We start from the raw sequence: 27,584 nt of genomic DNA on the forward strand, positions 1-27,584 counted from the left end.
GCGGGGGGCAGTGAGTGTAGGGGCATTAACCACTAGGGTGCTGACTGTGCCAGCACAGCAGCACTGGCAGCCACAGTGAGAAGCTCCCACAGGCCAGATCTGGAGGTGGGTCATCTGGACCACAAGAAACAACTGCATGTCAGATGGCCCACCTCTGAAGGCCAGATCCAGCCTGTAGGCCATATGTTTGACACCCCTGATCGAGGGTATGCTCTTTGGACTTTACCATGATATCCCCTATAGTCTGAAAGTTAGCACAAAACAAGTTCTTTGTACAATGATAAATACTTGCTTTAAGTCCCACCCATTGAATCTACTATAGTGTGTACACTGATGGAAGCAAACCACTTAGCATGCCAGTGTCTTTTCATCTATTGCATGATGATAAAACTATTAATGTAAGGCTTTAGTATCTTAATATGTTATCAGAACATTGGCTGGCAACTGAACAGCGAGTAAGTGAACCACTGATTACTTCATTTTCTGCTTTGTGAGTTAATTAAAATGCAACAAGAAATTTGGTTGTCAAAATACTCCTATTTGGTGGCTTGCCAGAAAGAAATTGAATTGCAAGCAACTTTGAGCTGTATTTAATGAGCAACTAATTTCCAGATCAGAAATGGTGGGATTGTGTCAGAAATAAATAAAAGTTGTGAATTCTTGGGCAAGAAATGCAGTTTAAGAACGAGCGTCAGATTTAATTAGGACTGCTTTAGAAACTAAGTCCAAGCCTTCAGGAAGAGCAAGTATACCTTTACCTCATGAATGCAGAGCCTTAGCCCAAAAGCCTTTTTTCTATAACCTTGGGGTTGGGGGGGGAGGAAATAGATAAAATGTATTTGCATAACATCTTAAGATGCATGTAATATCTTCAGCTTGGTGTCTGTGATGCAGCATAACACAGGAATGGCACTTCACAGAAATGAAAGAGCCCAAATCAGAGTTAAATTCAGCTTTAGTGGTACAACTTTAGTTTAGCTTTTAATGTTTCTAACTTAACGGTGTTCTGAAATCTTAGGTGATATTTCGTATACAGTTTAAAGCAGAGAGCTATTTAGTATTTTTCTTTTTTTAAATAGCCCAAAGCCTGCCAAAACAAGGCAATATTTTCCATGGAAAGTATTATACAGGAATGAGGAATGATAGGGCATCAGGTTAATAGCAGAGTGTGTGTGTGTCATCTCACTTAGCATCAGGGCTTTTATAGTTGTTAAAGTTACTAACCATTACGGTATAAGAAAGATAAACGAATGGTCTTCAAAGTAGTGCAGCTTTGCTGAGAGGAGGCTTTGTTTGGGAAAGCAGAACTTGTTATAGATTTGTCAAGATTGAAAAAGATTTAGTTTTTGGTATGGGATCATCTGTGTCGAGATGTGTTCCTGTACAGTTGATCTGTCAGGTCCATGTCTCTCCTGGGGCTCCAGGGTCCCATTTCTGTGGGACAACATGGGGCACATGCCTGCAGGTGGAAGACCCCCTTTTAGGGTCTGCAGCAAGGGGAACCCCACAGGCCAGACAATGTAGCCCTGGATGTTAGATTGCACTAGGGTGCAGTGGGGTTGGGCCATACACAGCCAGAAGGTTGAGCATCACTATAGTAGATGATCTTTACCAAACCTCATAGTTCTCTGAGCTGTTAAAACTTTTTTAGTTTGCTCTATAACATCTGGGCAAGACAAGGCAGTTTTTTTTCATACTTCTTACAATTCTGAAGATGAATCAAGCAGATTAAAAAATTAGACTGAAAAACAGAAGAGAAAAGGCTCCTGCACAGGAGTTTAGATGCAGCTGAGGGATGACATAAAAGTGGTGTTAGTGCTTGTTTGGGATAGCTAGATTAATTTCCAATGGTGCATTCACAGGTGAATTAGGCAGGCCATCCATCAGGACAGTGACTTTTAGTGTTTGTATAAAAGGAATTGATATGTGCTAAGATACTGTAGGAAGACTTTAGAATTAAAATCTTCATGGAACTGTTCTGTGTCCCTCCACACGAAAAAGTGATGATGACTGAGTCTATGCAGGCCTTAGAGCGAATAAAGTATGTTTTAGAAATCCTTCAAAATGGGGTTCAGAAAACAGTCTAACCCAGGAGTTTACAATTTACAGTGGACTGGATCCAGACCATAAATGTCCAATCTAGCACAGCAAATTGGATTGCACAGACCTGCATCTACACGCTTTTGCTAAGGTGCATTAAATTTAGTATCTCCATTGTGAGGTACTAGAAAAGATGCATTAGTCTATTTTAATGTGCCTTAGCAAAAGTGCATATTTTTTTAGTGATGCTTTAATGCTCATTAAAATAGTCTAATGTGCATGAAAGCTCATGGTGGCTAGTTTACTTTTGCTCGGTTGATAATTTTCTTAAATATCAAAAGCATACATGTCAGCTATTTATAGGGTCTGTGTGAAGCAAGGCACATCTGAGGGCTCAATTTATTTCCATATTTTCTGCAGAGGTTGAATACTAACGATGCGTCTCAAAGACGGAAAACTGTGGTCCATAATGGAATTTATATAATTTATTTTCTGAAGAGGGGTTAGAATTGTAAAAGAGGGTAAGGATTGGATGTTACATAAGCTCTCTGCTTCATTCAGATTGGAAAAAGTCCCTTGTTGTCATTTGGTTTGTTTTAATAAAATTCATCAGAAGTGACAGTAATCCACTAAGAAATACTTCGCAGGTGTTCACACTAGTGCACAGAAAGACAGCTTAGCAAATCTCTGTTTCAGGCATCCCTTTGAATTGTTGAAGCCAGCACTTACTGAAAACTGCTAGTGACTTTCAGGAATATAAGCTGCCCCTATCCTTCTGTTTTATTTTTACAAATCTATTTTGTACCACTCCAGCCTATCAGTTTAGAAGTTTATTTCCTTCCAGTTGAGAAGAACTTTTGCTGCTTAACCCTCCCTGCTGAAAACGTAGTATGGTTGCCCTTTACAGTCAGTAAACTGAATTAACAGTGTAAGGCATTGTTGTCCTTCTCACCGTTTCCCAATCTGCCATATGATTACACTATCCCCATTAGAATTATTTGTTTGTAAAGACCAATGTTTTGTCTTTCAGGTTTTGCTGTGGCCCAGTGTATAAACCAGCATAATCCATCTCCACTTTCATCACCATCTCCTTCCAGTGGCAGCGGGAGTACTGGACGGTGTGATTCGATCACAGCCAGCTCAACTTCCACTCCCTCTGCAGCACAGAGTCCATCAGGTATTAAACCACTATTTTCAGCGCAGGCACCCAGGGGTAGGCAGTAGTTCATTTTCTGAATTCTTACTGGATTAACTAAACAAAAAAAAGTGTTTCAAGTTGTTACCTTGGTCTTTTACAATAGTGTCTACAAATGAGGTAAATTAGCTTTGTGGACTGCTACGTTCAATGGATGTATTTTGTAGGCAATGATTCTGAACAATAGTTGAATGATGTCCCCACCATTCTCTATTCCTTACTGGTATGTCTATATGTTCTGTTCATTTTAAATGGGAGTCGTTGTGCATGCACTTACAAAGCATCAGTGACATGGAGCCCCAGTGAACTTTAAATGCAGCTGAATGTTTATGCCGAAACATTTGATTACTGTAAAGTGCCTCACTTATATAAAAGCAAGTAACACTTAAATGTTTATGTCTTCTATGTTATATTGTAACTATAGGGCAAGTAAGATTCATTTTAGCACTGCCATTGAATCTAGGTTATTGCATTTTAAAATTTGGACAGTAATTGAGGATTGTTTTACTTAGATATTTGAGGAGGTTCAGTTATTTAAGTCTTTGGTTGGTGGAGAGGAAATTCAAAATTGTATGTTAATTATAACTTGCTTTCAAACTTCACAGTGCAAACCAGAGTGCATTGCTGTTCAGTGAGATTTGTTGCATTCCAGTTGGAACTCTTCCATTATTCCACTTATTGTCCAGTATTTGTAGAGCTTTCCACAGTGCCTTGAATTCTGAACATACATTGTGTTGTGATCACTGACACATGCGAGTCAGAGAGCTGCTGAAACCGCAGCTGGGTAAAGTAAAAAGATCATCCTGAAATAATTTGCATTGAAATGCTTCTGTTTTGTCCCTGCTGCTATCCCAGCCCCATTAGTTTTGAAAACTGGGGTGACTGTTACTTATTCTGACAATAGCCTTAATGCTTGAAACACCTGATGGTCCACTGCTGCTTTGTTTGCCATCTATGGCAATTTCATTTCTTGATATTAGGTCTTAGGTATTCCACTATCAGCTTTCTTATAGATATTCAAATGGATTTACTATATGTACTTGAATCTAAGACGATCTTTTTCCCCACAAATCAACATGGGGGTGGGGAAAGCTCCTTGTCTTAGATGTATGTACAAAGTGGGGAGGTGGAAGGAGCAGGTTGCTGCTGTGGCTCTGACTCTGGCCCTCAGCCTGGGTCCAGGACCAGAATCAGACCCATGGCACCTGCCTGTCCCATGCTCCACTTGCCTTCTGCAGCTTATTACCCCCACCCTTACTGTCAGGCGCAGCTTGGTTCCAGCTCAGACTGGGCTCCCTCCTAGGCAGGAGCACATGGCAACTCTATCCCCTGCCCAGCCGGTTAGCAGTACCAGCCAACCTGCTGTGCCCCCTACCTAAAAAGTCAGCAGTGCCAACATTGCTGCAAGGGCTGCACTTCCTTGTGCTGTGCTTCAGGGAGGCAGAGCAATATGTGACAATAAGGTGGAAGGAGGAGAGAGGCAGAGACTGGGAGTAGGGCAGGGGCAGGGGCTGGAGGGAGGTTGGAGGTGGGGGTGCAGGTGGCGAGGGGGCAGGAAGGCTACAGGGAGAAGTAGTGGGGGGCAGAGAGCAAGGGAGCCACCTGACACCCCCTCCCTCCCGCCATCTACCTGGCTACTGCTTTCCCTACTGTAGCAGTGGGAGGACAAATTCAAGGCAACTCTTCATTACGTAGCTTCTATACCTGGAAAATAATAACAAATTTATAAATATTCCATAAATAAAATCTAATTATTGGGAGGTCATGTTAAATTTAGGGTCATCTTAGATTCAAGGAAATATGGTGTTTACTTTTTTTGCAGGAATAATTGGTTTTAAAAATGGGACCTGGGATCCCTTGATTCTTGCTTTTTAACTTCTACATCAATTTAATAAATGCACACAAAATACACTAACAGCCTTATTTCAGCAATTCAGAAAGTATACAAATAAGAGGGATAGAATCAGTTAAGATGCACTAAACACTATGCACATATGGCCAATAAGATTTTCATTAATATAACTGAAGAGTGCCTGTACATTTATTAAACATGTCTGCATGGCTACTTAATCATTGGGTATAGACCCTGCAAATTTACCCTTAAGCCATGTTTAGTTTTTCAATGTCTGATTTCCTGAATTACAGCCTGAGAAAATATTCTACTGACCCTTTGTAAAGTAAGTTGGTAAGCACAGAACAATTCTGGCTCTGAGATACCTAGTTTTGAATGGAAATTTATTACCATTTCCATGTACTAAAACGCCTACAGCATTCTTGGGAAAAAAATGTATTTTCTGTACAAAATAATCATTTTTTCAATCAAAATAAAAGAAATTAGCACAAATAAAAGAAATCCTTTGAAAAATATTATTGTCCTCTGAATAATTACTGATTGAACTCTGCTATCAAGAGGGAAAGAGGGTTCCAAAACGAAATGTCCTGCCATCAGCCTTAATCCATGTAATCTTTAGCTTTTTCTGCCCATGGTTTCTGAAGTCTTGCACAAGTCACGTAGTCTATAAGGCAGCCAGAAGCAAACCATCTGAAGCTAAATTTAAATTGCCACCTGTACTTTATCCAGAGACAGCCTGGGGGTCAGTTCATACTATGTAGCTCAGGCAAAACTTTTTGCAAAAAGGACTATTTACTTAAGATGAAGACTTGCATCATCTGTGTAGAGAATTCACAGGTTGTGTTGGCAAGTGATCACTGGCATCGGCTTTCTTAAGAGAGAGAGATAGCAATATCATGCAGATACTGAGGGAGTGAGAAGACTGTAAGATTCTTCAAGACCTTAATCTAGACTCATACAAGGTTTATGTATCTAGGAAATATAAGTACTTAGAGTACTTGAAGTGTGAATGTGACCAAGACCAGGCATACTTCAGTATCAAATCTGATTCTTCACAATGGTGGAAAAGCCTTAATTGTTCTAATTTTTGTCCCCATTTAAAATCTGGGCTTTGTTACACTGGGTGCTCTACAGACTTGAGGGGAATGAACTAGAAGATTGAAAAAGCTGCAAGTCTACCACAATAAAAAAAGAACCCTCAAAATTCTTCTCTAGAAAAAATGAAGTGGTCTTTGCTCACATAGTACTTGCTTACTCTCTCTTATTAATTACTGAATGTTTCTGACTAGATGTGGTCACCCCATTTCCAGCTGAATTATCTAAATTTTTGCCTTGAATCACATTACATACTCATGTTACATAGTAATCAGTCTTGCAAGTTAACGAACTATGACATCCTTGAATAGTTCAGTTTATTGAAAACAGATGTTTGTAACCCTATGAAAAGGGAAAACTCTATAAACTAATGACATCATTTGTAATCTCCCAGAATAAAATCTAGTCATTCAGTATTCTGGCATCTATGCAATGTTTCCAGTAAGCTTGTATTGATTTTATTTTTGTAATTTAAAATGCCGGATGAGGTGCAGCTTTCCATTGTTAAGTAAAATGTTCATTTTTCAAAGTCTGCACTTCAGAATTCTGCTAGATTACTTATCCTGTTTGAATTACCCACATTAAGTATATGATCCCTGTTCTGGCATACTTTGCAGGTACAGCTTCAAAGTGTCATGTGCTGAAGGAAGGAGTTCTTCCTCCATCTGTCTCCCATAGGATCAGCATTCTACCGAATAGCTTGTAGGAATGGAGTTTTTTCCACATAATCCTTCATAGCATGCAGCTAAAGTGAAAATGGATAAATGAGTCTTTGTACAGTTGATTTAGAGAATAAAATTTTGGACAGAATAGATCAGTTTTATATTGCACAATTAGTAAGTGGTGAACAAAATAGAACTAAAGATCACATGTTCACCAGTTGAGTTGGATAAGGAAGGGCATATCTACTAAACCAGGTGTTTCACCCAGCAACAGTTAAATACCAAAAAGGTCTTTACATAATATATTATGGGTGGTGAGCCAGGGCCTTTTTTTTTTTTTTTTTGCTTTGGAAATGAGTTATTTCCTAACATTCATTTGCATTAAGAGGACTCTGCTATTTCCCTTTATAAGGGAGGTCACTACCCTTTTGTTAAACCTCATGCCTACTATGTATATTCCCATCACTGACAGAAGACTGGTTATTTAACTGGGTTCTTATAAACTAAGCGTTTCCAAAGATGCTGAAAGCTATCTTTCTATTCTGTTACATAGGTCTTTAAAAGTATAGCAGTATAGAAAATTGTGGGATAATATTTAGTTCTTGCAATATATCAAATCATTCCTTTAGAAGTGAGAAAGCAGAAGTTATGTACTGTACTGGACGAAAGGAAAGTCCTTTGGAGGATAGATCTGGAAGTGTCCTCACAATACCTAACTGCACTTCTTGCAGGTTGTTTCCTTATTATACTTGTGGTGTTCCTTAAAGTAACATGCCTCCTTGAACAAATGCAGTATGTAAGATGAAAATGTTGTTCTCCTGTTAGTTAGACATTCATCAATGTGCATATACAACAGTGTCTTTGACGTTCATTCTTGAAAAGTGTGGTTTTTATTTGCTTATTCATATCTGCTAAGCTAAGGGATGGGATAGGGAAGTTTTTTACTTCTGTAAATGGAGCGATGGTGTATGTCATTTCATTGTCACACTGTATTTCTGCTATCTTTAAAACTGTATTAAGTCAGAAAATACGGTTGGGTTTCTTCATAAGGAATAACAAAAGGACTTGGAAATGCCAATGTAATGGACACTGAGGATTTAGGAAGGCTTTCACTTCCTTGGGCTAACTGCCTTGCACTTGTGGCAAATGTAGTGTTGACAGTAAAAGAAGTAAAATGGAGAGGAGAGTCCTTTTATTCAAAAAAAAAAAAAAGTAAATTGCAGTCTGATTTGTAGACATCATATATTTCAAAATACTGAGCTCTGAGAGCCTACAGAAGAGCAAAAGCTACCATCTTACAGAAATCATCCCTGTCCCTTCCCTTTGTGATTCAGTAACTTAACCGCAATCATGTTGTTTCAAATCTGTGATGCTAGCAATCTTCTAACTAGGCACAAAAGTACTTTTGTTTTGCCAAAGTTTCTTTTCCTGAACCCTTCTTTTGTGCTAAGAAGTGTCTTTTATTTCTTAACTGCTGGTTGTTACTTCATCTTTTTAAAATGCTGCACTTGGTTTTGTTGAAATCCAAATGCAATATATTACTTTCCCATCTTTGGAACAGAAATAGCAGATGGTCCAATATTGTCATCTTTGTAATTTATTGTTGCAGAGGATTACAATGTTCTTATCTCACCAGAATATGTAAGTCATAGCTCCTGAATAGCATTTTTGAAAGTATTACATGTCTGGTTACATTTGCCTGCCAGTCCTGCTTCAGTGTGATTTCAGCAAAACTTCTACTGGCTCCAAAATTGCAGGATCTGGTCATAAATACTGTAAGTAAATGTCCAGAGATATAGGTAGTAATAGAAATTGAATTAATTTTGCTCTTTGTAAAGATTCAGTACATCTAATTGTATTAACATTTTCCTAACTTATCAGGTTCTTGATGTGACTTAAGATAACACTCAGGAATACCAGCAGTTATGAATCTGTCTCTGTCACTTATTCTTGTTGGTACTCTAACATTGCTCCTTTGTATTCATTCCAGTTTCCCTTCCCTGTTCCATTGTTAAAGCCTTCGTATGATATATCACTGTGTTTTCCTCTAGTAAGGTCTGGCAGGAAAGGACGACGGCGGGTGTTTAGTCTGTCGGAGGCTGACAGTCACGGTGGACACTGGGTTTAGGTCTTCAAGCAGCAACTGCAACCGCAACTCACGCAATATCACTTCAGGCAGGTTCCTCCATAAGATTTCAAAGCCCACAACCTTTAATAGAACACAGCTATGATCTATTTCCATACTAACAGCAATGATTTGACTGTTACTACAAGCATGACATACAGAATCTAAAACATTATTCATTCAAATACCTTAACTATTTGGCTATATTTGAGGGCATCCTATGTAGGCACAGCAATGACCTACTTCCAAAAGGCTTTCACTAGCAGACTGAGGCAAAACAAGCATGTATTGCCAAAAGTAAAATTCCTTCTTGCACAGAGAGGATATATCAAGTCTCTGCCTCTAGAGCAGCTGTGGCTCCAGTGGAATTCAGTAAGCTTTGATCTCTAGATTGGCTTGAAGGTAAAAAGTGAGCCAGCAGCAAGAAGCTGAGCTTCAGCTCATATGGAACAGAGAAACATTGAACTTAACTCTCTGGGAATTCTCCATTCAACTTTGTTTGAAAATCTTCAAGTCCTGGTCAGATGATGTTGTTATGGAATTATTTCTTCCGGCTTGGCTTCAGCCAGATAATTAAATATTTGATATGAAGAAGGAAGAAAATGGTCCTCAGAACATTTGTCATTTCCAAAACAAAGCTGTATTTAAATTGGACCGGGCCAAATCAGCCTTTTGCTAGTAATGGAGTGAAAAATAAAAATTGTTGCATTGTTGCTATTGTGTAAGCAACTTTGCTCATTTTAGCTAATGTATTAAGACTCTTTTCACATAGTGTCCTAGTTGTGCTGTAGTTGTGCTGTAGTTGTTTTCTATTTTTGTTCTCCTTCTGTAGTGTGGTGCTGCATGATTTAAGAGATTTTCCTTTAGACTGCATTAGACTTTTCCCTTGCTCTGCTCCTGTTGGTTTCCTTTTTCCAGTAACCACTTTAGTACACTTCTGTTGTTGCAAAGTTGATCTGAGTGGTATCCTGCAATGGTTGATCAAGCCCAGGGCTGCTGAGCACTTTATCGTTCCATTAAATCTCATGGAAATTAAGATCACCCAACACCTTGCAGGATTCAGCCCTTGTCTGCAAACCATAATCACAAGTTTTGCAAATGCATGAGAATTCAAATTAGTATATAATTTTTTTTTTTTTAAGTATTTTCTCCATCTTAGCACAGCACACTCAGATTCAGGAGTATGGTATGCCTCAGCAACTGTTGAACTAGCTCAGCAAAAAAGAAATCCCCAAAATGGAACAAAATCTTTTGCATGTGGAAAAACTCTGATTAATATTTTCCCATGGTTATTTGGAAATGTCACATAACATGAGATGAATCTTTCTTTAAAGATACCTTGATACTCTCTGGCATCTTAATTGGTAACCAGACTTAGAGACCTGATAGGAGCTTGACATACAAGAAAGGGATTCTTGTCAGATATCTTCAAAGAAACCATATACCCTATTTCTGAGGCCCCCTCTACACGTCAAGTTAAAAGCGCAACGGGATCAAATGTGTAATTCACACAGTTGCACCTCTTGCCATGCCACATGTGCCTAGAAGTAGATGCAATTGTGGGATAGCACATTAAATCCAATTGTGCTTTATGGCTGGTGCAAGGGAAGCTTAATCCTGGGTTCCCCCTACACTGGCAAGTTTCCACAGCTGGGAGCCCCATGCACCCCAGTTGAGGGGTTCACAGCCATAGTGGGTCCCCATGCATCCCTGGCGCTGGTGGATCACTGCTGCTGTGACCATCTCCCCACCTTAGAGATGCAGGGAAACCCCCAGGGCTCAAGGATTGCCACAGGAGTGGCCCCCCTCCCTTCCCCCAACCTGTGTCCTGGGGGTGCAGAGAAATGCCAGGGGCCAGAGGATCATGGCTGCAGAAGTCCCTGGGGCTTGGGGTACAGAAAACCTCCAGACCTCGGGGATCACAGCTGCTGGGATCCCTAGAGCTCAGGGTCTGGACCTTGGGGTTTGCAAGTACTGGGATCTGTAGAGCTCGGGGATTTTACTCTGGGCATGGTGAATCCCTGTGGCTGGGAGTTCTGGGAGCTTATGGGACTCCCAGCTGCAGGGCAGATATTGCTATACATGCAAATTAAAGCTCAAAAGCAACCAGCTATGAAGTTGACACACAAAAGTACACATCTTCAAGGTCTAACTTTATAGTTGGCTGGGGCTTTTATTGTGCGATAGCTACTTTGCACATGTAGCTGCTCTCCAGGTAGTTGTGCAATTAACCACTTAATTGTGCAATACGTGTAATGTGTAGAGGGGGCATGCGGTATTTTCAGCTCCACCAGAAGCAGAAATTATGACGAGTCTTGCATGTACCATCCAGTTTCATAGACTCTGGAGGTTTGGTTTAGGTGCAGATACGTAGGTGCTTTGCATGCTTAACTGCCCGAGTTCCAACCGTTTTGAAATTTGTGCCTATTGGATTCTCTCGCTGTTGAAATTAAGTACAGTAGCTTTGGCAGTACTTCTGAGGAACATTCATGTAACCTCCTTTTCCATCAAAGTGACACTGATATCTATCATACATATGTATGGAATATTACAGATTTGTATGCTAAGATATTGTATAGTCTAGTTTTTTCCTAATGCCCTCATTCAGGGGTCAGCAACATACAGCCTGTGGGCCAGGTCTAACCCATGGAGTCAGAAGGCTTTGCCTCTGCCCACAGCTGTGCTGGGGCTAGGCAGCAGGGAGCTGTCCCCTCCTCACCACTGCATTTCCTTACCTGCCGCTTCCTGGTTGCAGTGTGGGCGTAGCCTCCATAAGGGCACCCAGGCTGGGCAGTGTGTGAAGCAGTAGCAGTGCTGCTGTAGTTTTAAGCAAAGCTGGCACAGCTCCTCTCTGGCTGGAATCCCAGCTGAGTAGTGGGGAGCTGTAGAAAATGGTGCCAGCACAGCTCCCGTATGCCTGGTCCCTCGTGCACAGGTGCAGACCAACACCTGTTTCCATTGGTGTCCTGCTGAACCAGTGCCAGACTGAAGCTGGGTTGTTCCAGTCCACAGCTTAAAATGGTTGCTGGCCCTTGCTCTTATTAGTTCTGTTGGTTGACAGAGAAAAATCAAATGATTCTTATGTTAAAATGTTGAGTGCCTCCCAAATACAAAAATCTTAAATTATGAGCTTTTTATAATCATATAGATGCAGATCATATGGCTTAAATTAATGTAAGCTATTGATTTTCAATAGAGAAATCAAACTTTTGTCATGTTAGTACTGTAGCCCTGGTACTGTCATTCATTGTCTCCCCGTTCCTAAGAATATTTTTTCACTAATCCATAGTTAGCATTGGCAGTTGCCCTGCCTGGCTGCAGCAGTTTTTTCATCACTACCCTTAGATAGTTAGCACTACAGTAAAGGAAATAAGTTCAAGGGTTACTAATGGGTTATGAAAATTAAATGATGAGAGAGAAATTTCTTCTATCAATAACAAGTGGTGTAGAAAATACAGAATATTTTTGTAAATTCTATTTTAAAATCCTGTAGCCAGACTGCTTCAAGGGCAGGCTGTATTTGTACTGCTCATTTTCAGTTCTATTTTCTAATCATTTCTCTGAGCTGCTTTTTCAGAGTTTTGAATAGAAAAATGTATTTCTTAGTTTTGGACGCCTTCCAGAAAGCATTATTTTCCACCATTTATTTCTTCCATTGAAGCATATAGAAAGTGACAGTCATTTTAAACATTTATTATGCTATACTGCTTCAGACCTTCTATACAATATTTAAAATTAAAGAATGTGCTTTGCTTCTCAATAATATGATATTAATTCATAAAAATATATAGGTTTATATCAAAGGTTCTATGTGGGGATAAATGCATAAAATTAAAACAAGACTAGAACTAGAAAGTAAAGGTTTTTTTTTTAATGGATTTTTTAAAAGGAGTTGCAGCACATGATTTACATTACACTCTGGGCATGTCTGCACATGTGCATTTAATGCGCATTAGCCCAATATAAGGCACATTAAGGGTGTAGACGCACCTTCTGTGTGCAGAATATCACTGACTGATGCACTGCATCTACCAAAATGACTAATATACCTCACACCTAAATTTTAGTAATAAGCATTTTTAACATATTAAAAAGTTTCATGTTGGGGATTACTGAAAAAAAGGGTGAAAATTCTGGACCTGATAGCTTTTACTGTTACATATCAAAAACCACAGTCATTCAAACTGTTGCACCACTACAGAATGAACTGCTGGTTGGACTTTATTAAAATGTTGTTTTCATTGGAATTCAGAGAAACTGCATATTCAGATTTTCTTAGCACTTTTTTGCTCATGCAGTTCTTGCATCATTTCCTCTATTACCCTGTACCATATTCTCATCAAAGCCTTTCTGCAGCTAATGGGAAAGATCTGCAAAGTTATTTTGCATAAGCATTAGCTATTAGAAGACAGCCAAGGTAATACCTTGTTGGAGGCAAGATTTTTTTCTATAATTTATATTGATTTTTCTTTTTTTAAAGGAGAAGCTGTCAACAAATGTGAAATTAAGTGTTTTTTCTGAAGTGGAAATATGCAGTTTGGAGTCTTGTTACAGAATTATGTAAAAACCATATATCTCATCCATACCTCAAACCATTGATTTTCCTCTCTTTAGTGTGACTATTCTTATCTTTTCATTACATTCTACACTTTGTTTTTCCTTGTTTTGCCTTAAGTTTTACATGTTCTGTTTTTACAGGATTTACTGGCACCCTACTGAAAATGTATTTCAAGATATGGATTAAAACATAGCCCTTTGGGACTCTTTTGTTCACTAGAGTGCCTTGAAAATAATTCTGGAAGTGCCTTGAACACTTGAACATATGCTAACTGTTAATCTTGTCCAAGAAGAGAGACATGAAAATAGTTTCTTATAAAGTGGACACTTGTCCATTATGCTAATCTGAAGTAATGCATATTGCCTGCCCAGGGGGAGTGTTTTATATGTAGGACAAAAGCCAGATATCTTTGCACCTGTGCAATATTCTTTCAATCACATTAACACTTTATATGTTACTAACCTATGGTTTTTAAGAAGAATTAAAGTAATGGTAGATGTTAAAATGGGTTTTCTTTTTGTGGTAAATCCTCTACCATAATACTGAAAGAGCTTTCCAGGTTAACCCCGTAGTATAAGGCAGGGTAGATTTGTATCTTATAGGGCAGGGGTGGGCAAAATGTGCTCCAGGGGCTGGATGTGGCCAGCTAGACCATTCTTTCTGGCCCCCGGGGCCCCTAAAAAATTTAGGAAATTTAATATTTATCTGCCCTGGGCTGCCTGTCATGTGGCCCTCTATGGCTTGCCAAAACTCAGTAAAGCGGCCCTCTGCCCAAAATAATTGCCTGCCCCTGTTATAGGGTAACTAAATCCCTGTCTCCCTGCACACTATTTCTTCAGTACTTAGGAGCACCAGAGTGCGAAAGGAATAAATGCAGGCTTGCATGCTTGCCCTAAGGCCCTGAAGAGTTAATCTCTTTTCTGTTCTTCTCTGGCTGTTTTCCCCTGGTTGAATTCTTACTAAATTTAGGATTTGGTAGTAGACTGTTTAGAAGTTTGACTGCATCACAAGTTCACTAGAATCAGGTTTCTTCATGGGAAATTGAACTGAACTCTTCTTTTTCTTTTCAAAGAACTTCTTTGTGTGAGCTTACATCATTGTCCTTAGATAAACCTTAGCCTTTCTTTTCTATTCTCTTCCACTTCATCCCACCAAGAATATTATTGATGTTACTGTCACATTTCATTAACTATTTTTTTTTTACCCATTTTTAGTATTTAATAATTATCCCTAATGTGAAAAACTTAGACCAGGCATTTCATGTTAATATAGCTACGTAGTTCCAAGATTTTTTTCATAATTATAAAAGGGTAAATGCATAAGCATATTGCTTCATAGATCATTGTCTTCTGCCTGAGTTTTCCTTAAGTATTTATCAAGAAGCCTTACTTTAGTGTGTATAACATGAATTGAGCACAACTTTAATGTTAATTCTTTCCTAATGCTTTCTTTAATAGATGACTCTTCAGCTCCTGAGCAGCCTCAGATGAACTTCTCCAGTCAGGTGATGTTGGTTCAGGAAACCCTTTCATCTGTCTCACAATTTGGAAAAAACCCTGTAAAGACCAGTGAAGTAGAAACAGCAAACTTATCCCCTAGCTTGATTCCTGCCCAACAGCCCACCATATCACTAATCTCAGATGACAATACAGATGCACTGAGCGTAGAGTCACTTACACTGGTCCCACCAGTTGATCCACACAGCATTCATACTTTCAACTGCATTCCTCAGTCTTCTTTGCAGTCAGAAGTTTGCAGAGTGACAGAGTTAGAAGAGTGTTCTGGCCAGAGTCAGCCAGCAGCCCATGATGAGCAGTGAAGAGAAGGCAACTGATATTTTTCTTTGGCAGGGCTGATGAGACTTAACAAGCCTCAAAGGCCAGATGATCCACAAGTAGAGGCCCTCTGATAAATAGCTCTAAATTTAAGGTATGGGCAGCTTTTTTAAATAAATATTCAGCATTTTTAAGTTGAAAGAAATCTGGTTAGATTTCCTGGCATGATACTTCCTGTTCTTATATAAAAGCAAGAGAAACTGACTATGAAAGGTACTTCAGAAGTATCTAGTTTCTTCATACTACTTCATGAACCATGTTATCTGCAGAATCTGTACTGTATTATACTGAAGTGAAGAAACCTCATTAGGATGCCTTGGCTTCATGATATTTTATCACCGCTTCTCTGAAAACAGGCACGGTATTTCTAGAAAAAAAATATATAGTACAAGAGATGCTGTTTCTATTTGAGACGTTTTCTAAATTGTTGTTCTCCAGCTTTTGAAAGTTTGGCATGGGCTGTATTAAAAAAATCAGACTTGGCTATTTTCAGTATTGTATTCATAAGATTGTAAACTTTATTATTGTGTCTGCTGTGTGTATTATTTATTTCAATGTTTGAGTCACAACAAGATCCATATCTATCAAAGATATTTTTAATTGTAAACATAACTCTGTTTGGCTTAACAATTAAAAGTCTTATTCAGGTTAATAAAAAGGGATTTTTGAGTAGTCTCATGTACTTTTGTTGCAGAATTATCTATATGGGAATGTGAAATACTTTAAAATGCAGAATTTCTACAGTATAAGTGATTGCTTTAGTTTTTGTTCTCTTCTGACAGTCAAATTGCAACACAGCTGAGGTATGATGAAATCACTTGTGAGAAGAAATAAGAGCTTTTATTTCATCCTACATGATTTTTTTCTAAGTTTCTGTCTCCAGTGCGACAGGAAAGCACCTTGTACAACAAACTATACTTGCTTTGGAAGGGTGAAATTCAAAAGGGAAGGCATTGATTTTTCTGTCTAACCCCAATCAGTCATTGATGTTAATCAGATGAAACTCTTGAATGTGATCTTGACCTGATGGCTGCCCGTTTTTGCGTGTAAATCATAATACTGAAAATATTGAAGACTTTGGGTAGTATAAAAATCAGCAGTGGTTTGGCATGTTCTTTGTTGAGTTAATTCATACTCTAATGGAATTCAAGTTTCCTCCTGATTGTTAATTTAAAGTGGTAGTAAAACTTTCAAGGAGTAGTTATTGCTCCATAGATCACATTAGAAATCCTCCCAAGCTCTCAAAAGTTAACAGCCATTTGTTTCACTCTTATTTTATCCATCAACATACACAATGTGTCAGATCCTGTCCTCACTGAAATCAGGAAGAGAGCTTGATTTCAGTAGTAATATAACTGGATTCCATACTTATACATTTTAAGTATCTGTGTCTATATTCAGACTCGCCCTACAGTTTACATCTGTCCAACTCTTAGTGAAGGAATACATAAGCTGGATGTTGTTGTTTTTTTTAAGTTTGTATTTTTGTGTGACACCAGATAGTCCTAAGTGTATATGTGATTTCACTTTTTCAATGTGTTTTCTTTATGAATTAGATTACTGTTGACAAAATGTATAAAGAATGTCAGGAGTTGTGACAGATCAAGTCAGTTTTCACTCCAGACTCAGCTTTTGTTTACTGTCCTTTTGAAGCCCATCGGAATAAATGGGAGTAGGCATTGAACTTGTGTAATGAAAGGTCTGATTCTACAAGTGTGATACAAACCCCAAAGGAAAGGAGAGTTGGGGGGTTTTGTTGCTGTTTTCAAAGGTGGGGCCAGACAGATCAGAAGATAGCACACCCATATTTTTTAGGCCATTCTTAGGGTATATTCACAGGAATGTTGCTGTATCTAAAATTCATCAAAAATATAGTAATTAAAATGAAAATACAATAAAATAAATGTCTGCTGGCATGGCTCTGTAGGTTAGGGGTGTGGTGAGGAGTGGTCTCTAAAGGCACGGACAGATGTGCAGGTCCCTGCTCTAACTCATGGCACTTTACATAAAGCCGCTGCTGGCTTCCCCCTCCCCCCTACCTTCCTGCTGATAGCCCCAGGGCTGGAGCTGGAGCTGGAGCTGGGCTACATCAGCCCAGCCCTGACTGCACGTCAGATTAACCCTGGGGAGCACAAGTTCCATAAGGTGCTCTAAAGTAGAGCACTTCATCTGATACCTCATTTGAGGATGGTTTATTTTTCACGCTATCAGCCACTTTAAAAGCTGTCTGCAGCTGTGCACATGTCATAGCATGGCTATAGAGTGCTTTCAAGGGGATGCTTCCGCGAAAAATATAACTTCTGTCTGCACCCAAATACATTTGTGCTAGCTAAAGCCCCTATATGTAGTTAAGTTTGCAGAACTGCTTTTGCCAACATAAGTTGTACCCAGCCTCTGAGTGTCTGCTGGCATAGCTATAAGTATACATCATAAATCCATCCTGCATGACTAAATTACTGTATCATGCAAACAACTAATTGTTCAGGCATCTTAATTCTAATATTAAGATATATTAATAAAAATTGGCAATGCTTAATGCTGCCTTAGGAGAGTTCACATGGTAGAATTCCAGGAGGTACTGAAATATCAGTGGTTTGAAAATCTCTTCATCTCTTTACTGTTACTCATCTGCTATTCCTTGAAGAGAATTGTATCTGTCTTTCTCTTATCAGAAAAACTTACAAGCTACTTCCTCAGTCCCTTTCACTGTAAAAAGGAAGCACAACCAAGAAAGCATTAGCACATCAGCCACAAATTAATTTTCTTATAAACAAAAATTGATTGAATCAGTGTGACCTCACTGTTTTCTTAACAGATCAAATGGCAAGTTGCTAGTTGCAATGTTCTTTGACTCGGTATTTTCAGCGTAGTTCTCACAGATGTGGGGCTGGACAAGAATTGTTATAGAAACAGCACATTCTCGTACAGCCAAAAACAAAACACTGAATCTGAAATCACTCAAATACTGTGGACAAAGCCCTATGAATTATTCTTCTCTCGTGGACAAGGCAAGCCAAAGGAGTCAGTGGCATATCGAACATATCTTTTACCCTTTCTTAGCCCATGGGTTTCATGTTACAGATTTGATGAAACAAGATGTTACGATTTTAATGCGAGTTATTTACCCTTCCTCAGACTTGTTCCATGCTTTTTCCTTTTCTTTCCACCCCAATGTTCTTCTCCTTGTCTAAATACTTTTCAGTGAATAGAAAGACCGAACTTTAGAATTTGGGAGGGGCAAAGCCTGGATTAATATTCACAGTTTAGGTAGCAATTCGTGTAAATCCTATGCATGGCAGCGAGAGAACAGAGAACGGCAAAATCAGCAGCAGCCAGAAGGTTTTAAAAGGTTTTATAATTTTTTTAATTAAGCAATAGGATGTGATTAGATGCCATTCCAACACTGTTGTGGAAAGTGACCTTGGACGATTACTTTCAACCATTCAAGAAATTCAGTAGTTGCCCTGTAATTGAGTGTAATTTTGCTAATAGGAGTTGGATTTTATTTCTAAAATAAGGGAAACTAATAAAAGCATATGTGTAGGTTAGCTAGCAGTCCATTAGATCAAATAATTTTGAAGCCATTTCATAAAATTCAAACTTTACCCATGTTTGCTGTAATATGAGTTTCCTGTGATCTTTTATAGTCAGTCTGATGTTGCTGTAAGCACTTGTTCTTACTGGTAAATAAGTATGAGTAACCTAATTTGTAGGTTACCTACAACCTAAACCAAAGTGCACTTGTCAAAGTGTGAATGCAGGTTGCAGCCTTTTTATTATATGGTGATATGCAGCATTCAGTGTTTTCATAATAGGTTCCCCAGTTATTAACATGGATTAGCAAAATTCTAATATAATGAATTAAAATATTTGACTTCTGTTCAAAACGTATTTTTAAACCATTCCAATGATTGTCTGGTTGGTCTGTGCATGTCATGTAATACAACAAATGAGTCTGTGTGAAGTTCTTTGATTTAACTAAGCAACCACACAAGGCTTAATGAGTGTAAGTAAAGATTAATGGTATTTGCTTAATTGAAATTGTCTTTTGAAGAACATTATAGGAAGTTAAATACGGTACAGGCTGGTACATTGTGTTCTCACCATTGGCTTAAGATAAGGAGTCCTTTGAGTCTTATTCTTTTCTGCAGTTGGCCTTGAGAGAGTCCTTTACACTATTCCACAGTAATGCTCAGGTGTCAATGACTGTGCAAAAGCTGAGATGGAGAACATTTGGCTCTGTGCATAAATGGTCCTTACCTTGTATGTAACTTTTACAATAAGGACTAATTGCAACTGAAATATTTATAGTGCACATGAAGACAATTTAGAGAAGCCAGAACTGAGTAAGGCTTTACTTTCTGCAAATGATGGATGATTCCCTTGAAGCCCTGAAAGCCTGGCTTTTCCATATAACTGTATTTAAATCTAAGACAACTTTTGAATTTCAAACAGCCTCCAGATAATTAGATTCTAGACATAGGAAAAGTATGCAGTTGTTATAAATTTCCATGTAGAAAATCTTATTCAAAGATTGTCTTAAATTTTTCCCCCTCACTGCTGCTGCGGGGAAAGTGTTAGCAGGGAGGAGTCAGAAGACCCTGCCACCCGCCCTCCACGCCCCCCTGCTTTGGTGTCTGTGCCTCTACCATGTGCTCCATGCCCCAGGCCAGAGAGGGGCAGGAGCCAGAAGAATGACTAAGGGTAAGCAGTGGGGAGGGAGAAGGTGGCAGTAGCTGCAGCTTGGACTCTGACCCAGAGGCCAGATCAGAGCTGGAGCCAGAGCTAGAGCGATAGCTGACAAAATCCTCTGCCTTTTACTCAAATCCAAGATGGGGGACTTTTTACCCCATGTTGAATGGGGGGGGTCCCCTATCTTGGATTCAAGTAAATACAATATCATGTAACTGTCTTTGAAACCATTGCATCTTCAAGGAACCCCAGAGGAGTATTGCCTCTTCAGGGCATAATTTAAAACCTTTTTACCTGCAAAGATTTGGCTTTGTGACTTTTATTATTTAATTGGGCTGCAAACATTTTGCTTTATTTCATACCATTTTGCAGCTTAGAGCATATATTGGAAGGCACTCTGAACAAAAAGTACTGTCCTCTTATGAAATATAATTTAGTAATCTTATGAACTGTACTTGAATTTACAAAAAAAAATTAAAAATAGGTTTGGACACGCACTATATTTTAAACTCCAAACCCAGGGTGAATTTAACTCTAAAATGTCTTTTCTACATGCAATATAGGTAAGCTATTTAGTGTAGCTTATGTTAAACATTTTAAATAAATGTGAGAGTACATTTTGTTCGTTTAAATTGAGGGGAAAATATATATTGGTGTCTGGAGAGAAGTGAACTTAAGAAAATGTTGGTGTATGTATCTGAAACTATTCAGTTTTTACAGCTGAGTCTATATATTTGTTGATATTAATCATGAATCATTGCTATTGAACACCTGAACCGGAATAAATAATAGAAATTTTCCTTGTAAATGGGATTTGGCAATAAAGAAGGTGTTACCAGAATCTTTCCTTCTCATTCATGTTCTGTTACTGAGTTTGTTATAGAAGTGCATACAGGCCTCATTGTTCCCTTTTCAGATGCTTGCTTTAATAAGGCCAATGAGCTGTATGGGTGTGGCGAATGTGGAAAGAGCAAAGGCCAATAGAGGTGGGAAGCAAAAGTCAAAGGATACTTACTGAACAAGGCTGAGCTGTATTTCAGATGGCAGTCAGATGCTTTTAGTTTGAAATGGTTCTTTTTGGCTGACAAATATGACTGCTTCCCCAAATGCATCTCTGCACCCCTCTGGTGTGACTTACCAGGTTTGAGTATGGATGAAGTACTGGGTATATTCTTGTTAATTAGTCACCCCTTCCTTGGAGAGCTGTTAGAGAGCGCAGTGCACCCACCCTGCAGAACATTCTTTCTCTAGATAGGCATTGCTCCAGAAAATTCTGACAAGAAATTAAATCATGTGGTACCACAAAGTGAGCTAAATAAATAAATACATGCATGCATGCGTGCACGCGCACACACGTATGTGTATGTGTGTGTACACAAATAAATATATGCACACACAAACACTTTTGGGGAAGAATCCCTCCACTAAATTCTCCTGTATGAGACTCTGAAAGTACTATCAAAATTAATCCCATGCTTAGATGAAACAGGCAGCATTATCCTTGTGTTTGAAGATGGGCACCAACAGGTTAAGAGATAAATGTGTAAGGTAGAGTCAGGAGGCTCCAGTCTTTAGACCATTCTATTACATACTTTATTTCAGTGTAGTTGGTTTCCTAAGGGTAATAAGGTATTCTAATATTATAAAAGCCTTAATCTGACAACCAGGCAATCAGAGTGTGATGAAACGTTCAGACAGAAGGCTACACACTGCCATGATGGCGGGGACACGGGACGAAGTAGGGGGGTGAGGCCTTGCCCCCTGCCCTGCTATCTGGAGACAACAACAAGGGAGTGGATGGAATGGGGAGGAGGAGGGTAGGCAAGGCCGGCAGCAGTAGCCTCTCTCCCCCCCACCCTGCTTCCTGCAGATGGCCACAATGGGGGGGGGGCAAGGCCACTGGAGCTTGCCTCGCTCCCTCTCGCCCCCACTTCCAGCTCCTTGGAGGTGATGGCCGCTGTGTGTGGGGGGGAAGGGGGTTGGTACACTGCGGTGGGGTGAGGCCACTGGAGCTGGCCTCAGCCTACCTCTACTCTTTTCTGTCATTGCCGTCTGCAGGGCCGACCTGGTGGCAGCGTGGGGAGGAACGGGCCCAGTGGGGTGGGGGGGGAGAAGCAGGCATGGCCTGATGCAGCAGCAGCTGGGAGAGGGGAGGAACGGGTCTCCTGCCCACCTCAGGCCCAGGCCCAGTCCTCTCCTGCATTGGGCCCAGGCCCACTCTTCCCCTCCCCAACCACTGCAGCAGGGAGGGGGGGAAACAGGCCCAGATCCCAAGCAGCAGGAGGAAAGGGGGGAACAGGTTCAGAAGGTGGGGGGGCAGGCCACGGGACTCTGTCCCCACCTGCTCCCTTCCCCCCTCCATCATTATAGTTTCATAGTTTCATAGTAGCTAGAGTCGGAAGGGACCTAGGTAGATCATCTAGTCCGACCCCCTGCCTTAGCAGGAAAGAGCACCGGGGTCAGATGACCCCGGCAAGGTGCTCATCTAACTTCCTTTTAAAAATCCCCAGGCTCGGAGCCTGCACCACTTCCCCTGGAAGCTGGTTCCAGGCCCTAGCCACCCTGACTGTGAAGTAGCGCCTCCTAATATCTAATCTAAACTTACCCTCCGCCAGTTTGTGACCGTTATTCCTGGTCACTCCTGGCAGCGCACGGGGGAACAGGGACTCCCCCAATACCTGCTGATCCCCCCTGACCAGTTTGTAGCAGGCCACAAGGTCCCCCCTTAGCCTTCTCTTGTGGAGGCTAAACAGGTTCAGGTCCCGTAGCCTATCCTCATAAGGCCTGCCCTGCTGACCCCTGATCATACGAGTGGCCCTCCTCTGAACTCTTTCCATATTGTCCACGTCCCTCTTGAAGTGTGGCGCCCAGAACTGGACGCAGTACTCCAGCTGCGGCCTGACCAGTGCCGCATAGAGGGGGAGGATCACCTCCCTGGACCTGCTCGAGATGCATCTGTGGATGCATGATAGGGTACGATTGGCCTTCTTGACTGCCTCCCCACACTGCCGGCCCATGTTCATCGTGGAGTCAATGACGACTCCAAGATCCTTTTCCGTCTCCGTGCTGGCAAGAGGAGAGTTCCCCAACCTGTAAGTGTGGTGCCGGTTCTTCCTCCCCATGTGCAACACCTTGCACTTATCAGTGTTAAACCCCATCCTATTCTCATCCGCCCACCGTTGCAACCTGTCAAGGTCAGCTTGTAGCCTATTGCACCCTTCTAGTGCACCCACATCCCCCCACATCTTAGTGTCATCAGCAAACTTGAACAGGGTGCTTTCTACCCCCTCATCCAAGTCACTGATGAAGATGTTGAACAGTGCAGGCCCGAGGACCGAGCCCTGCGGAACCCCACTGCCCACATCCTTCCAGGTCGAGAAGAACCCATCCACTACCACCCTCTGGGTGCGGCCCTCCAACCAGTTGGCGACCCATTTGACCATGTGGGCATCGACACCACAGTCTCTCAGCTTTTTGATGAGGACAGGGTGAGAGACAGTGTCGAAAGCCTTCCGGAAGTCCAAAAAGACTACATCCACAGCAACCCCTGCGTCTAATGATTTGGTGACCTGATCGTAAAAGGCCACCAGGTTGGTCTGACAAGACCTGCCACTGATAAACCCATGTTGGTTGCCCCTGAGCATGCATTCCCCCGCAAGGCCCTCCTGGATGTGTGCCAGGATAATTTTTTCAAAGAGCTTACCCGGGATTGAGGTCAGACTAACTGGCCTGTAATTTCCCGGGTCCTCTTTCTTGATGGACAATTGGCTAGTTGCAATATAAGCTCCGTTGGACTGAAATAACTGTTCATACATGGGGTTTATAAACATCTAAGTATTTTGATAGGAAAAACACCATCCTAAGTCTGGTCCTGGCTCCAGTGCAAGACGCATGGGTGTAAGCCCGCTGCGCCCTTGTGAGCCTTGGGACCCTCAGAAGAGCCCCTAGGATCCCTGAAGAGCCTTGCCTGCCCACAGATAAGCAGGGGCCCGTGGAAAAGGGACCTAGCCACCTTAGCCAGCTGGCTGAGTTGAAGGCGGGGAGGAACACATCCCCCCTGGCTCCTACTTCGCCCAGCCCCCCAGGGAGCCGTGAAACCGGGCTGCTGGTGCACGAACCAGGTTAGGGGGAGGGGAGTACTCACCCATTCCTTCCCTCAGTAGTGGGGAGGGACCCCCTTAGCCCCTCAACCTCCAAGACCAGCAAGGCACTGGCCAGCCCTTCTACACATGCATGCAGTTTATAAAGGGCCTCGCAATGGCACAAGCCTCAGTCTGGTCCCGGCTCCAGTGCAAGATGCATGGGTGTAAGCCTGCTGCACCCCTGTGAGCCCAGGGACCCCCAGAAGAGCCCCCAGGACCCCTGATGAGCCTAGCCTGCCCACAGGTAAGCAGGGGCCCATGGAGAAAGGGACCTAGCCACTTTAGCCAGCTGGGAGCCAGCTGAGTTGAAGGTGGGGAGGGATACATCCCCCCCCAGCTCCTACTTCACCCATCCCCCCAGGGAGCCATGTAAACAGGCATGCTCCTGGGCCAGGTGCATGAGTTAGTGCGGAGTTTGCATGGGAGGGCCCGAGGCCCTACCTGTGAGCCCCTCTTGGGAAACCAGTCCCAGCCGTAGTCAGCCCACCAGTGGCATGACACAGATGGGCACACACCATACCTTGAGGGTCCCTGAGGGGTCTGTGCCCCCCCTGCCTGGCTCCTCAGAGGCCTCCACCCAGACAGAGTCCATGGTTCTGGGCTCCATGCAAACAGAGCTCTTGGCTGCAGGGGCTTCCTGTCACTTTTTCAGGCTCCGGGGTCTGGGAGCATGGCCACCTCCCCTTGTGAGGTCTGCTCTGTACTGGGGTCTCTGGTGTGCCAGCTGGAGGAGCTCCAGGCCACAGTCCAGAAACTGCACGCCATCAGGGACTGTGAGCAGGAGATTGACTCCTAACGCCAGGCCCTTCTCCCCCGGGAGGCAGAGGGTTGACCACAGTCTCCCTCCAGACAAGGGAGGACTCAAGGACCTCCCTCACTGTCCAGCCCAGGGCTTGGACCAAGGTGGTCATGGACCCCAAGGCCCACCTCACCAATGCCCCTGCCCTGCTGGAGCTTTGCAACAGGTATGAACCTCTTGCAGCCCCAGCAGAGCCTGCTGAGTTGCCAGTTCCTGCAGGCAACACAGGCTCTACTGTAGATACCGCCCCTGCTCTCCCCAAGACAAAACACAAAGTGTTTGTTGTGGGAGACACTATCCTGAGGGGGGCTGAAGGGGTAATCTGCTGCCCTGATCCCTTAGCCTGGGAAGTTTGCTGCTTCCCAGGAGCCCATATCCGAGACACTGCGGAGAAGATCCCTAAACTCCTCCAACCCACTGACTGCTACCTATGCTACTTATCCATATGGGCACCAATGACATGGCTCAGAGCGCTCCCAGCTGGGTCATGAGGCACTACAGGGATTTGGGAGCTGGGCTAAAGGATCTGGGGGCACAAGTGGTGTTTTCTTCGATCCTCCCAGTCTTGGGTTATGAGCTGAGGAGGGAGAGGAGGATCCAGGTAGTGAACCAAAGGCTGCGGCGCTGGTGTCGTAGGGAAGGCTTTGGCTTCCATGACCACAGTTCGCTCTTTGGTGAGACAGGCAGTGAGCTGTTGGGAAGGGACGGCCTCCACCTCTCTCCGCTGGGGAGGAGGCTCTTCTCAGCCAGACTGGCTGACCTGCTCCACTGGGCTTTAAACTAAGCCCACCGTGGGATGGGGAGACTACTGTCACTGCTGGCCCACTCAGCAACCCTTGCAAAGCCAGCAGGCCAAGACACTTAAGGGAACCCACCCCTGCCCCACCCCTGGAATAAACTGTAGGCAAGGCAAGGGCCCCCAAAGGGACACATGCCTGCCTGTACACAAATGCCAGGAGCTTGGGGAACAAACAGGAGGAACTTGTCCTCTTGCTAAAAGTAAATAACTATGATGTCATAGGCATAACAGAGACCTGGCAGGACTCCATGTATGACTGAGCCACAGGTATAGATGTCTATACCCTGTATAGGAGGGATCGAGGGGACAAAAGGGGCGAGGGTGTAGTTCTCTATGTCAAGGAAAGCTACATATCCCTGCAAGCCAACATTGGCACCCACAGTGGAAGACTTGAGACCCTCTGGGTTAAAATCCGTGGGAAACACCGCATGGGGGGTACTATGGTGGGAGTCTACTACAGACCCCCTACCCAGGGTCAAGACCTCGACCAGGAGTTTGCCAGGGAATGGACTGAGGCCGCACACTCCCAGTGTACGGTTGTCATGGGAGACTTTAACTACCCAGACATCTTGTGGGAGGAGTGCTCAGCCAAATCCAAGTGGTTGCAAACCTTTCTCTCATGCGTGGATGACCTCTATCTGATGCAGGAAGTTTACGGGCCAAAGAGAGGTAAAGCATTGCTCAACCTGGTACTGTCAACTGTGGACGACCTAATCAGTGACCTAACAATCGAAGAGAAGCTGGGTGACAGTGACCATGAGCTGATCATCTTCACCATCTGCCATAAAGCTGGCAAGTCAGTCAGTAATACAGAAGTCCTCGACTTCAGGAAAGTTGACATTGACAAGCTAAGGTTGCTTGTCAGTGAGGCCCTAAAGGGCCACAACCTAAAGGGGAAGGGAGTTCAGGACGAGTGGTTGCTCCTCAAGGGAGCAATCCTGGATGCACAGGCAAAGTCTATCCCATCTCAGATTAAAGGCAGCAAAAGGGCACAGCAGCCTCCTTGGCTCTCCAGGGAACTAGCGGACCTCCTGCGTCTTAAAAGGAAGACCTACAAAGGATGGAGGACTGGAACCACTGCCAAGGAGGAATACTCTGCTCTGGTCCAGCCCTGCAGAGAGCAAACCAGGAAAGCCAAGGTTACAATGGAACTCCAGCTAGATACAAATATCAAGGACAATAAAAAGTCCTTTTTTAGATATGTGGGGAGCCGGAGGAAAAACGAGGGCAACGTTTGGACCCTTGCTAAACCAGATGAGACAAATGACAACCGATGCCCATGAAAAAGCAAACTTGCTAAATGGGTACTTTGCGTCATCTTTTCACCATTCCCATGGGATGGCCCTGCCCACTGTGGGTCAGGGATGCCCAAGTGAGGGACATTCCTTACCCTCCATCACTGCTGACTTTGTGAAGGAACACCTTGACAGGCTGGATACCTTCAAGTCAGCCAGCCCTGACGGTTTACACCTGAGGATACTCAAGGAGCTGGCAAGCATCATAGCTCAGCCCCTGACGTGGATCTTCGAGAGCTCCTGGAGCTGTGGTGAAGTACCTGAATATTAGAAGAAGGCCAATATCATGCCTATCTTCAAAAAAGGGAAGGAAAGTAGATCCAGCAAACTACAGGCCCACCAGCTTGACCTCTATCCTGGGGAAGGTCTTGGAAAAGATTATCAAAGTGGCCATCCTTAACAGACTAGCCAATGGAAATATCCTGAGGGATACCCAGCACGGGTTTGTTGCAGGTAGGTCTTGCTTGACCAATCTCATTTCCTTTTACGACTAGG

The 27,584-nt window shown here is 42.5% G+C and overlaps 1 protein-coding gene across 4 annotated transcripts in view; it reads left to right on the plus strand.

The window, feature by feature from the left end:
* CLEC16A (C-type lectin domain containing 16A) overlaps positions 1-20,895 on the plus strand; it is a 188,080-nt gene extending 167,185 nt beyond the window's left edge. For 2 of the 4 annotated variants that reach the window (XM_090023177.1, XM_090023179.1), the window contains exons 22-24: positions 3,071-3,217; positions 8,900-9,019; positions 14,985-20,895. In XM_090023177.1, coding sequence (XP_089879303.1) covers positions 3,071-3,217; positions 8,900-9,019; positions 14,985-15,346 — 629 coding nt within the window. In that variant the 3' untranslated portion in view covers positions 15,347-20,895. Of the gene's footprint in view, positions 1-3,070; positions 3,218-8,895; positions 9,020-14,984 lie in introns of all 4 variants that reach the window. The other 2 variants (XM_090023181.1, XM_090023180.1) reach the window with 2 other exon arrangements.
* The last annotated feature ends 6,689 nt before the right edge of the window (positions 20,896-27,584 follow it).

The sequence above is a fragment of the Crocodylus siamensis genome, chromosome 12 (assembly GCF_052110815.1).
Source record: "Crocodylus siamensis isolate JL-2025a chromosome 12, ASM5211081v1, whole genome shotgun sequence".
Classification (NCBI taxonomy): Eukaryota; Metazoa; Chordata; order Crocodylia; family Crocodylidae; genus Crocodylus; species Crocodylus siamensis.